The sequence below is a fragment of the Beta vulgaris genome, chromosome 6, assembly GCF_026745355.1.
Source record: "Beta vulgaris subsp. vulgaris cultivar EL10 chromosome 6, EL10.2, whole genome shotgun sequence".
Classification (NCBI taxonomy): Eukaryota; Viridiplantae; Streptophyta; class Magnoliopsida; order Caryophyllales; family Amaranthaceae; genus Beta; species Beta vulgaris.
In genome coordinates, this window is record NC_079207.1 from 12,733,119 (window position 1) to 12,746,584 (window position 13,466).

General features: G+C 37.8%; 2 protein-coding genes across 2 annotated transcripts; both read right to left on the reverse strand.

The window, feature by feature from the left end:
- Positions 1–220: 220 nt before the first annotated feature.
- Positions 221–8,447, reverse strand: LOC130591701 (uncharacterized). The gene is made up of 3 exons (XM_057395387.1): positions 8,246–8,447; positions 7,149–7,514; positions 221–891 (listed from the first exon to the last, which is right to left on the reverse strand). The coding sequence occupies exons 2-3, from the start codon at positions 7,432–7,434 to the stop codon at positions 794–796; spliced, it is 384 nt and encodes a 127-aa protein (XP_057251370.1). The 5' UTR covers positions 7,435–7,514; positions 8,246–8,447; the 3' UTR covers positions 221–793.
- A 592-nt stretch (positions 8,448–9,039) lies between these two features.
- Positions 9,040–12,533, reverse strand: LOC104895779 (LRR receptor-like serine/threonine-protein kinase RPK2). Its single transcript, XM_010682375.4, has one exon. The coding sequence runs from the start codon at positions 12,060–12,062 to the stop codon at positions 9,324–9,326; it is 2,739 nt and encodes a 912-aa protein (XP_010680677.1). The 5' UTR covers positions 12,063–12,533; the 3' UTR covers positions 9,040–9,323.
- Positions 12,534–13,466: the final 933 nt, after the last annotated feature.

Here is a 13,466-nt window from a genome sequence, read left to right on the forward strand (position 1 = left end):
TGTGTGCAACTTAACAACATAGCGAAAAAAAAAAGAGAATATCACGGGATACTAATACCAAGGAAAATCATAACGTATATTTTAGATAAGAAAAAAAACTAAGAAATTAACAGAAAGATCAAGATGGTAGCATGAAAAAAATAGATCCATTGAACTCGAGGAATTCACCAAAAATTGTCACAGGTAACCTGACTTTTTCCGAAATATGGACTCATTTGGCAATAGATTGAATGAACAAAACCTCCACCTCACTTCATAAGAATACTCCATATAAGAGTGTTTCATAAGCAACATATGCCAATATTCATAGTGCCTTTTCTTTCGTAGTAACTATTAATGCAATTTTCTGAATTAACCATCACCAAGGTCTATACTACACACAAATAACTATGCAATGTACACTCAGTGTATAGCTCACCAAAAGCTAGAAAAACTGCATGGTTATAAATATACTCCCTCTGGTTTTTATTAGTTTACCCACTTTCCTTTTTTGGTTGTCCCTTATTAGTTTACCACTTTTTTCTGTTTTTGGAATGGTCCCATCAATTGTTTCATATTATCTTTATCTTCTCACTCTACTTTCCTTGGCCTACAACATTAACTTCAATACAACATGCCAATAAATTAATACTTTCTCTTTCCTTCTATGACCCACATACCAAAACTTTGTGCCCAAAGAAGTGGGTAAACTAATAAAAAACAAAGGGAGTATTATATACCAATGCGCCATTCGCAAAGAAAAATATTCTATCTAAGACAAAGGAGGTGAAAAGGAAGCAGTTTAGCTTAGCACCTAGAAAATTGCATTCTGGGTAGTATGTTGTGTGATGGATTTTCTCAGGGCACCCAAGACCCTTTCAGCCGGTGAGATAGTTGAAGACCGTAATGTTCCTACTGTTGGATAATTTAGAGTATTTGGTTGATTGATTTCATGTAACGTATCACTTGAATAACTTGGTTATGGTGTCGTTGTTCAAGTTATGTTAATTATGCATGTAGATTGTTTATGGTGTAGTAAACAATAAGTTTGAAGAATAAAGAAACCGTGAACATAATATGCTTGGTGGTTTAGCCAAGCATGATGCAGTGGGCTGGAAATATCACTCGCTCAGCATGCTCGTGGCATCGCACAAAGGCATCGCACAGTAGCATCGCTCGCTAGGCATACATGCGCAGAGCTGGAGGCGAGGGCTGGAGGAGTCGCACATCGCGACTCGCGATGCTCGTCGCGACTCGCGACAGGCCGCTCGCGACTCGCGAGCTCTGTCTCGACTCGCGACGAGAGCCTGTCTTCAGCGTGGCTTTGTGTGCAACGAATGGTTTTGACGGTTATCTTTGTGTTGTACGTGCATAAAAGTGGTTTTCCACAGATGAAAGACATAGATTTTCAGAATATTTCTCTTAAAAACAAGCACTCTCTCTCAAGTCTAAGAGTAGATTAATCATCAAACACAAAACTAAAATCTTATTCTCATTTTGACAAGATTCATACGAGCGTGACTCTTGTTGTTCTTCTTTGTATCTCGAAATTGAATTCCGTGCAACCCGTGCTTCGTATAGGGTCGGAATATCACTTTTGGGAAAGTGTCTACACACGCCTAGAAGATTCGTAGTTCATTGTATTCATCTTCTTCACCCTTTTTCTAGTTCTAACAATCCAAAAGTGATATTATTTGAAGATGGCTACGGTACGTGAAATGACTTCGAATTTTCAGAAACTTGAAAAGTTTGAGGGTGTGGGATTCCGTAGATGGCAAAAGAAGATGCATTTTCTTCTCACTTCTCTTTCGGTGGCATATGTTTTGAGTACTCCAAAACCCGAGTTTGTGGAAGATGAAACTTTGGAGGCCTCAAGGAGAAGGAACAAGTGGGAGAATGACGATTATATATATGTCGTGGTCACATTTTAAACGGTATGTCTGACAATTTATTTGATGTTTATCAATTTTATGAATCCGCTAAAATGCTTTAGGATGACCTTGAGTCAAAGTAACATGGCCGAAGATGCATCTAGTAAGAAGTTCTTAGTTAGTAATTTCAATAACTTTAAGATGAATGAAACAAGGCCTGTGATGGAACAATTCCATGAAATTCAAAGGATTTTAGGAAGTTTTAAACAACACAATATTAGTATGGATGAAACTTTATTGTATCTTCAATAATAGACAAATTACCACCAAGTTGGAAGGATGTTAGAAATACTCTTAAACATAGGAAAGATGATATAAATGTGGAACAATTGGGTGCTCATCTTCGGATTGAAGAGGGCATTCGGGTTCAAGATGGACAAAAGGAGGTAAATCCTAATTCTTCTACCATTAACATGGTGGAGGATGGAAAGTTCGACTCAAATCCTAAGAAGAGGGTAATAATTTCACCAAAGGCAACAACTTTAAGAAGCCTAAGAATGGTGGAGGTGTTCAACAACGTGGTTGTTGGGAGTGTGGCAAGCCCGGACACTTCAAAAAGGATTGCTTCCTATGGAAGAGGAAAATGAACAAAAAGAATGAGCAAGGTGGAGGGAAAGGCGAGTCTAGCCAATCCCAAGCCAAACAAGGTACTTGTCACAACTTTCATGTAATTCAGTTTGAATTATATGTGTATGATTTCTGAAATCTTTTGTGTACAGGATGATTGTTCATGGTATATCGATTCAGGAGCTTCAAGGCATGTGTGCAAGGAGCGGTCTTCATTCAAAACCTTCAAGGAGGTGGACAATGGAGAAGTTCTATACATGGGGAATGACTCTACAGCTCAAGTTCTTGGTATAGGACAAGTAGAGTTGGTCTTTAGTTCCGGCAAATCTCTAGTGTTAAGAGATGTTGTATTTGCTCCGGAACTTAGGCGTAATCTAGTGTCAGGAGCTATCTTGAATCGAATAGGTTTTAAAATGGCTTTTGAGTCGGACAAATTTATATTATCTAAGGGTGGTTTGTTTGTTGGACTTGGTTATTTGTGTAATGGTATGTTTAAACTAGCATTTCAAATGCTTTAGTAACAATGTGTGTGTTATTAATGATAATTCTTCTCTTTGGCATTTAAGACTTGGTCATGTTAATTATAGAAAATTATATTCTATGGCTAAGGATGATTTAATTCCTTTTTGATCCAAGTATTGAGAAGTGTAGAACATGCATGCTTACCAAAATAACTAGGTGTTCTTTCCCTAATAATGTGGAAAGAGATACTAAATTGCTTATTTGGTACATAGTGATCTTTGTGATTTTCATAGTACACCTTCTTTAGGAAACAAAAAATATATAGTAACATTTATTGATGATCATTCACGATTTTGTTATGTATATTTATTGTCTACTAAAGATGAAGCCCTAGAAAAATTTGAGATCTATAAAAATGAAGTAGAATTGCAACTAAGTGACAAGGTTAAACGGTTTAGAACCGATAGAGGTGGTGAATTTCATAATCCTAGTTATTTCCAAGCTTTAGGAATAATACATGAAACAACCGCGGCTTATACACCACAACAAAATGGTGTAGCGGAAAGAAAAAATAGAACTTTACAAGAAATGGTAAATTCTATGTTATCCTACTCGGGTTTGAGTGATGGTTTTTGGGGTGAAGCGGTTTTAATCCGCTTGTTACATCTTGAACGTGTTCCTATGAAAAAGAACAAGTTACCCCTTATGAATTATGGTACAAAAGAAAACCAAATCTAAGTTACATTAGAGTTTGGGGATGTAGGGCAATAGTGAAAGTGCCGGAACCTAAACGTAAAAAGTTAGGTGAAAGAGGAGTTGAATGCATCTTTATAGGATATGCTTCTCATAGCAAATCCTATAGGTTCTATGTTATAGAACAAAACGACTTTTGGTCGGTTCACACTATTGTGGAGTCAAGGGATGCAATTTTTGATGAAAATAGATATTCATCGGTTCCTAGACCAAAGGAATAACTCCAAGTACCGAAATTCAAGAAATTGATCAAAATGATGATCATGAGTTAGATGAACAAATTCTAGATGAAAATGTTGCATCTACATCAACTCAACCAAGGAGAAGTAAACGGGTTAGGAAAGAGAAATCTTTTGGCCCGGATTTTCATGTATATTTGGTTGAAGGATCAAGAGATAGTGTTTTGACTAAATTTCCATATGTCTATAATGTGGAAGGGGATCCTTTAACATATGATGAGGCCATGCAATCTCAAGATGCTTCATTTTGGAAAGAAGCTATTGATGATGAAATGGACTCAATCATGGGGAATAACACATGGGTTTTAGCGGACCTACCTCCTAAATGTAAACCAATAGGGTGCAAATGGATTTTCAAGAAGAAAATGAAAATCGATGGAACTATTGACAAGTTCAAAGCCCGGTTAGTGGCACAAGGCTTTTCTCAAAAGCCGGGTATCGATTATTTCGATACATATGCACCTGTAGCTCGAATCTCCACTATAAGATTATTGATTGCCTTGCAGCAATTCATAATCTTGTGATCCATCAAATGGATGTCAAGACTGCGTTCTTGTATGGAGAATTAGATGAGGAGGTTTACATGAGACAACCGGTTGGATTTGTTGTCAAAGGTCAAGAACAAAAAGTTTGCAAGCTGATTAGATCTTTGTATGGGCTAAAACAAGCACCTAAGCAATGGCATCAAAAATTTGATGAGGTAGTGTTGTCTAACGGATTCAAATTGAACAATTCAGACAAGTGTGTATATAGCAAATTTGATGACAATGGTCATGGTGTTATGATTTGCTTATATGTAGATGACATGCTAATTTTTGGAACTGATTTATCCCAAGTTGAGTGGACTAAATCTTTTCTATCGTCTAAGTTCTCAATGAAAGATTTGGGGGAGGCGGATGTCATTCTAGGAATTAGAATTAAAAGAAGCAAAGGTAAATTGAGTTTGTCTCAATCTCACTACATCGAAAAGGTTCTTAAGAAATTCGATGTTAGTGGTTGCTCTTTTGTGTCAACTCCAATGGACCCTAGTGAGAAATTACTACCTAATGTAGGTAGTGCTGTATCTCAACTTGAGTATTCAAGGGTGATTGGATGTTTGATGTATGCAATGACGAGTACTAGGCCGGATATCGCATTTGCGGTAGGCAAACTAGTAGGTATACTAGTAATCCTAGTGTACAACATTGGCAAGCTATTCGTCGTGTGTTAAGGTATTTAGGAAAAACCAAGGACTATGGTTTATCCTACAGTGGATATCCTTCGGTTTTAGAAGGGTATTCGGATGCAAGTTGGATCTCTAAAAAGAAGATCACTCTTCTACAAGTGGATGGGTATTTCTACTTGGGGGAGGTGCTATATCTTGGGCTTCCAAGAAACAAACTTGCATAGCGGATTCCTCCATGACTTCGGAATTCATTGCTTTATCTTCCGCAAGCAAAGAGGCGGAGTGGTTGAAGAATCTCATGATTGAGATTCCTTTGTTGCCAAAACCGATATCGCCCATAGCGATTCATTGTGATAACGATGCTGCTTTGGCAAGAGCATATAGTCAAGTCTATAATGGTAAGTCAAGACAATTGGTGTGCGGCATAGCTACATCCAAGGACTTATCAAGGATAGTGTAATCACTGTTGACTATGTACGTACAACGTATAATCTAGCGGATTGTTTTACAAAGGCCTTGGCTAGAGATAATGTAAAGAGGATGGCAATCGGTTTAGGATTGGAGCCCCTCGAGAATCACGAATGAGGGAATCTTAACTTAACGCCCAATATGACGTTGGGTCTTAAGTTCAATAAGATTAATTTCTTCATTTAGATGATTGTAGAACTTTATTCATCCTAAGTTTATATTCTATAACTGTGTTGTATAAGGAGGTTGTAAACTTAATAGGTCTCTTGTTTTGTGCTTTTCACAGTAGCATGTATTTTAGAGATCTACCTATGTAAGTGTGAAGTTTAGCCGCTTCAAGGAGCTAGTGGGCATAGCTTTGATACACTTATGAACAGATATGGACACAAGGCTTTATGTGTCGGTTAATAATGAGTTTAAGTAAATTTATCTTGTGTGTATTGTATCTTCGGGTTTCCATTATGTATTGAAATTGGTTCAATCGTTATCGACACCAATTGGATACGGATACTTGGAATGTGTACTTTACTATATGAAAGTTCAAGTTTTATACACTTTCATTTATGCATAAGATGTTTGTTTTGATGATGTTTAGTGCTTATTATCTTATAGAATACTCTAAATGGGGGAGGATTGTTGGATAATTTAGAGTATTTGGTTGATTGATTTCATGTAACGTATCACTTGAATAACTTGGTTATGGTGTCGTTGTTCAAGTTATGTTAATTATGCATGTAGATTGTTTATGGTGTAGTAAACAATAAGTTTGAAGAATAAAGAAACCGTGAACATAATATGCTTGGTGGTTTAGCCAAGCATGATGCAGTGGGCTGGAAATATCACTCGCTCAGCATGCTCGTGGCATCGCACAAAGGCATCGCACAGTAGCATCGCTCGCTAGGCATACATGCGCAGAGCTGGAGGCGAGGGCTGGAGGAGTCGCACATCGCGACTCGCGATGCTCGTCGCGACTCGCGACAGGCCCGCTCGCGACTCGCGAGCTCTGTCTCGACTCGCGACGAGAGCCTGTCTTCAGCGTGGCTTTGTGTGCAACGAATGGTTTTGACGGTTATCTTTGTGTTGTACGTGCATAAAAGTGGTTTTCCACAGATGAAAGACATAGATTTTCAGAATATTTCTCTTAAAAAACAAGCACTCTCTCTCAAGTCTAAGAGTAGATTAATCATCAAACACAAAACTAAAATCTTATTCTCATTTTGACAAGATTCATACGAGCGTGACTCTTGTTGTTCTTCTTTGTATCTCGAAATTGAATTCCGTGCAACCCGTGCTTCGTATAGGGTCGGAATATCACTTTTGGGAAAGTGTCTACACACGCCTAGAAGATTCGTAGTTCGTTGTATTCATCTTCTTCACCCTTTTTCTAGTTCTAACACCTACATCAACCCACAACGAGTAAAAACACGAAATTAATAGTCAGTAACATGAAAATTCCAGCATGAAAAGAACAATGAAGAGGACTTATGATCATTGACCTTATATAATTTTAAAAACTTTCAGGCTGATGCCATGTTTACAGGTGAGCTTGAACTTTCCGCACAGTGAACTAAAATCATAACATACCACTATCAGAAGCTGAAAGCAAGTCAGGCTTCCCAAGAAGTAGAGAGGAACTAAAAGTTTTTAACTCCACATGCTTAGGCTCAATCAGCTTCCTCTCCCACGCGATAAGATCTTTTAGCATAGAGTTCATCCCTTCATGCTTTCTGACTTTACCAGACAGACATGCACCAGCTCTTGAAGCATCAATATCTATGCTGTACACCCCACAGAGGAGTTCTTCCCAGTAATTTATATTACTTTCTCTACCTTCAACTTCAGGATCTAGAGAATTGATAATAATCAGCATAACGTGGTACAAGTGGGACGTAGAGGAAGACCTATTTGGGTTGACAATTAATCCGCAATTCAGAGAAGCGAGTTGGAAACCTGAAACTGAGAACTCTCATTACAATATATAGCAGTTCAATTTACATTCATTCTATCATCTTCTTCATATCTCTTCTAGTAACTGGTTAGATGATCATAAGATGATAAGATCTTAACATTTTTTTTTTGTAACGGTTTCATTATCTAAAATATCTACAATTTCTGAACATTTTCGTGGCATCTTATGCCTCTTTTCCTCTTTTATGTATATATGGAATTCATCATATTACACCTTTGATACTCCTAAGAATTCTCCTACGACTAATGCATAAACAAGCACATAGGCTCTATCCAATCATATACACAAGAATATCCAAATATAAAATTGAAAGGATCATCGTGTAGTCCACTATAAAAATAAATTGAGGGGACATACACACATAATTATCTAATAAGAATGCCTGGTTTAAAAATACACATTTTATACCCAATTAGTTATAATATTATTGCTATTGGAATATCTATTAGATTTAACCTGAGGCCAAATAGAATGTATGATACTATGATTAAATGGTATCATGTTATATATTAGCCACAAATTACAATATCAACCCAAAAAAGCAGTTACGCAAACACAATTCCATGCTGAAAATCTACTTCTAGAAAAATTTAAAAAACCTCCAACAGCACAGCACGGCTACTGCAGTTCACACCGAATACAGTCATCATCAAGTGGTAAAATTTTACAGGGGAAGAAGGGTGAAAGAAATAAAACAAGGTAGCAACATTACCTGGCCTCTGAGAAGTGGAGGCTGGAGGTGATATAGAAGAAAAAATAAGCCGAGAATCTCTGAAGTGGGCCAATGAACAAGAAGGCTCCTTCTCCCAATCGCATTCCTGCCAAACCACAAGGTCTTGGAGGCATCGTAAGACCGATGGACATGCTTCAGAAAAGTAAAGATAGCCAATGTCCACAACATCACCCAAAAAGCATCACAGATTATCAAGATTGAGCAGCAATATCATGAATGTTCATCTATCTAAACTAGTCAACATCATGTCTACCATAACTTAAGCCCTTTCAATCTACAACAAAAATACATTACTATTGAGGTTTACCATTATAAATAAGGATATTCCCAGAAGCATCAACCAACGGCTGAGCAACTGGCTTTGTTTCCCTCAATTGGAGCACTGCACCAATAAAACATATCTCTGCAACAGATCGATTTACTCCAATTTCAGTCTCGCCATTGGCACAGCTTATACGGTTATGCATATCCGCAAGCACAGAATTTGTTTTCGACGTCCTCATCTCTGGCAACATAAGAATGAAGTTGTGCATCCTTCACCTCGAGGAAAAACCTATTTAGTCCCAAGCTATCAGGACCTCTTCTTCGTAAAACGGCTTTCAAATCATCAATTGTAAAGGTAAACTGCACTGAGTATAACAAGCATTCCTTACTTTAACACCAAGAAAAATTTCACCACAACATAAGCAAAGATCAAATCTTCAAGCATTATAAATTCAGATCAAATCTTCAAGCATTATAAATACAGATCAAATACTAATACTATGAATAAGTAAACCCAACTAGATCATGTTATTCCATAAAATCACAAATTTGGCAATTTCCCACATTACCAAATAACATATAGCATAACATCAACCCAATATTCATTTCATCAAATAGCACTATCATCATTTTGTTCCTAAAAAAAGAAAAAGAAAAAAAGAGGAACATTCACAACAGGCCCCCATCTTAAAATGGCACTAAAAATATACAGAAGATACACTACTTAAGCAGCTATTAGCTGATGCAAAACTGGGTAAAAAATACATAAAAATGCTTTAATACTTAAATCAAGCTAGCCAAGTGGCCGAAGCTGCTTCAACAGTTGTACAACTTGCTTCATCGTAGGCCTGATTGAGAGCGTGTCGACGGTGCATTTTACAGCCAGGTGTAGCACCTCCACCAGATCATCATGTGGACCGCTCTCCCAGATTCCTGCTGCGAAAACCTCCTTTGCTCGACCCTGGCGCAATAGCATATGGGCCCAGGAGACAATATTGAATCCGTTCCCATGAGAGGAAAACGATGGATCCAATGCTTTTTTGTCCGAGATCAGCTCGAGCAACACAACACCATAGCTATACACATCAGCCTTCTCGGACACACGACATGTCATGGCATATTCAGGGGCTAGATAACCAAAGGTCCCAGCAACACCAGTTGTGGCATGGGTTTCGGAATTCTCCAACAGCCTGGATAAGCCAAAATCAGACAAATATGCATTGTAGTCGTTGTCCAGTAAGATATTGCTTGGCTTCACATCTCTATGTATAACCCTTGGATTACATTCATCATGTAAGTATGCAATTGCCTGGGCTACATCCAATGCAATCTTGTGAAGTACTTTCCATTTAATGGACTTTGTCAATCTCTCCTGGATGAACTTTTCCAAATTACCACCAGGAAGATAATTATAAATGAGGAACATCTCTGTTTCACTGGCGTGATAACCTATGAGGGTAACCAGTTTATCATGGCGAATCCTTCCAAGGGTCTTAATCTCAGCATCAAACTGTTGAATGCAATGAAACCTTCCAACTGAAAGCCGCTTTACAGCCACGCTCACGTCTGAAGTTATCTCAGCCTTATAGGTCGCACCAAAGCCGCCACATCCGATGCAGTGGCCAGCACTAAAACAGTCTGTTGCCTTGACAATATTCTGGAATGTCAATGGCACCCCAATGTCAGTGAAAACTTTGATTTCCCTTCTTTCATACACTTGAATCCTAGAGCTATCTCTAGGAGCACATTTCCTTGTATAAATGAAGAGGACAACAAGTGCCAACAAAACAAGAACAATAACTGATGCAGATGCAATGGATGCAATCTCTATTGAGTTGAATTTGTTATTCCCATTACCATAACCACCTCCGGATGGAGATTCTGCATCTGCTTGCAAATCCTCAGCACTGCTCTGCACAGTGGAGGATGACATTGTTTCATCTGCGGACGAGTTGAGTTCTGAAAGTAACCTTGCCTTTCCAGGTCTCCTTACTTTACTATGTGAATCAGTGAAATCATTATCCCTGATGCGGTGGATCACACGGAACTTTGTCTTTGAAAGGAAAGAGGAGGTTCTCAAGCAAGCTCTACTCATGAAGAATGAAAGATATGCAACGGGTCCCTTGTTCAGCTGGTGAGAATTTGAAATCAATGACGGCAGAGAAGAGCAGGCAATAAATGTGTATCGGGTGGCTCGCCCAACTATTCTAGGAGCATGATGGTTCTCAATGAGCTTCCCAGAGAGCCTGTTTAAGCTTACATTAACATAAACAAGGCTCTTGCAGTTGTCAAAAACTCCATCTACTCTCCCAGTAAAGAAATTCTGAGACAAATTTATCACTTCCAAGAGATCACAACTACCCCATTTGCGCGAAATCTCACCCTCGAACCCTGCCTTTGGTGCCCAAAGAACTCTCAGTTTTGGCAATGTGGTAATCTCCATGGGAATCATACCTTGGAATAGATTCCTTTCACTACAACAAGTATCACCATTTGACTCTCCATTGACTGTACACGATTCATCCAGATTCGACAACACAAGAGCTGATAAGTCGCGACAATTCCCAAGCTCAGCTGGGACGTTACCAGAAAGGCTATTCCTGGAAACATCCAACACATTGAGCTTCCTAAGCTTGCCAAGCTCATGTGGAACGACGCCTTGCAACACGTTCGAAAACAACAAGAGCACTCGTAACTCCCTGCAATCCCCCAAGCTAACCGGTATCTTCCCATTCAATGAATTACTGGACAAATCAAGATACTTAAGATTGACACAATTACTTCCCCACACATCAGGAATTTCCCCTTTTAACCGATTCAATGACAAGTAAAGCCCTGACAACTTAGGGAAACCAGCAACAAACCCCGGAATCAAACCCTCAAGCTGATTGGCAGCCAAATTCAGCAACTCCAACCCCACTAATCCTGAAAAGGAACTAGGTATCTCTCCACTAATCCTATTCAAACCCAAATTCAAAACCCTCAATCTATTCGAAACCGAATTCGACAACTTCCCAGAAAGCAGATTCCCTTCTAGATCAAGCACCTCCAAAGTCTCTATCCCCCAAATTTCCTCAGGAATCTCCCCACTAAATTCATGAAAAGGAAGAGATAAAACCCTAAGTTTCTTCAATTTACCAATCCCAGATAATAATTTCCCACCCAATTTCCCAACTCTACCATCACAAATTCTCCTAATCCCTAACCCATAAAACGGAAACTCACTAACATTAAAACAACCAACTTTCCCCAAATGATTACCAGAACCACCGCCGACAATTTTCAGAGACGAAACCCTAAATTGAGAATCACAAACCACACCATACCAAGAACAATGATGGGTATCACTAGAATCATTAGCTAATAATACCCAAGAAGAAAGAATTCCAGACTCATCAGACAATGAAGATTTGAACTCCAACAAAATTTCTCTCTCCTCTAATAATGGTAAATCAAACCCTTTTCCTTTACCAGAAAAGCTGCAAAACCCAAGTAACAACACCACCTCAACTAGTACAACAAAACGATGCATCTGAAAAATCAACTTTTATTTTTTTTCTGGGTATATCAACCAAAAAATTAAAAAGAAACTATCTTTTTTTTGTTTTTTGTTGGGGATAGATAGTTCAAGTGAAAATGAAGAAGAAAAAGAAGGTTTCTTTATTATTTTTTTTGGGTTTTATTTTTGGGTTTTTGTTTGTGCTACTAGTGCAAGCTGAAGAGAAAGAAGAAGAAGTGAAAAAAGTTGGATTTTTTTTGCAGAGTGAGTTTTTTTTTTTTGTGAGAGAGAAGAGGAGAGAGAAAGAGAAAGGAGGTGGCTTGGCTGGGCCGCCGTTGAAGGAGGGTGGGACCCAAGGAGGAGGGGATGGGGGTTGGAGAAATAAATGTGTGGAGCCAATGGATGGGAACCACGTGGCAATGGAGTCTGGTTCAGAAATGTAGACTAAAAGAGAGAGGTCTGAAATTTGGAAAAGTATGTGATGTTTCTTTTGTTTTTCCACCAACGTATCAGTTGGGTCAAGCTTTTTACTTGGTCTTAAAAAATCTATACACGAGTCTGGACTCTAATACTTTTTTTTTTTAAGGCGAGATGGATTAGAATGGTATTAAGTCTATTAACTATTGATCATGATCGGGTACATTGAGGGTGCGCGCTCTCTTCAACTTATTGACATTGAACTTATCTAAATTGAACTTATCGAACCTGAACTGAATTGATTGGAACTTATTAAACTTATTGGACCTGATTCAACTTATTGGACCTGATTGAAACTTATTAGACCTTATTGGCCCTGATTGAAACTTATTAGACCTTATTGGACCAGATTGAAACTTATTAGACCTTATTGGACCAGATTGAAACTTATTGACCTGATTGAAACTTATTATACCTTATTGGTCCTGATTGAAACTTATTAGATCTTATTGAACCTGATTGAAACTTATTAGACCTTATTGGACCTGATTGAAACTTATTTGACCTTATGAGACAAAAAAAATTGACGAATAATAGCATAAAAATATTACCCTTAACGTAATACTACCCCTCAAAATTTATTATGAAGTAATAATTATTAAAATTTATCCATTAAAAAAATAATTATTATTAATTATCTCATATGATAAATAATGTAACAAAAAAAAGTTACTATTTATATATTTGCCTAGACATAACTTTCACCACTAATATATCTAATAGTCTTGTTTTGATTTCATAAAGCATTTGTAGAAAATCAAAAGTTGATTAACATTTATTGCTAACAAGTGATAAATTAGCACATATGAAAAATTTATGACTAAAGTAATAGAACTCATTAATTCTCACTCCACTTTCATTTACTTGAAGGTAGTAGAATGCATTAACTTCTTATCTCTCACTCTACTTTCATCTCTCACTTGTTACTTGTATTAACTACCCAATTACTTGTATTATAAA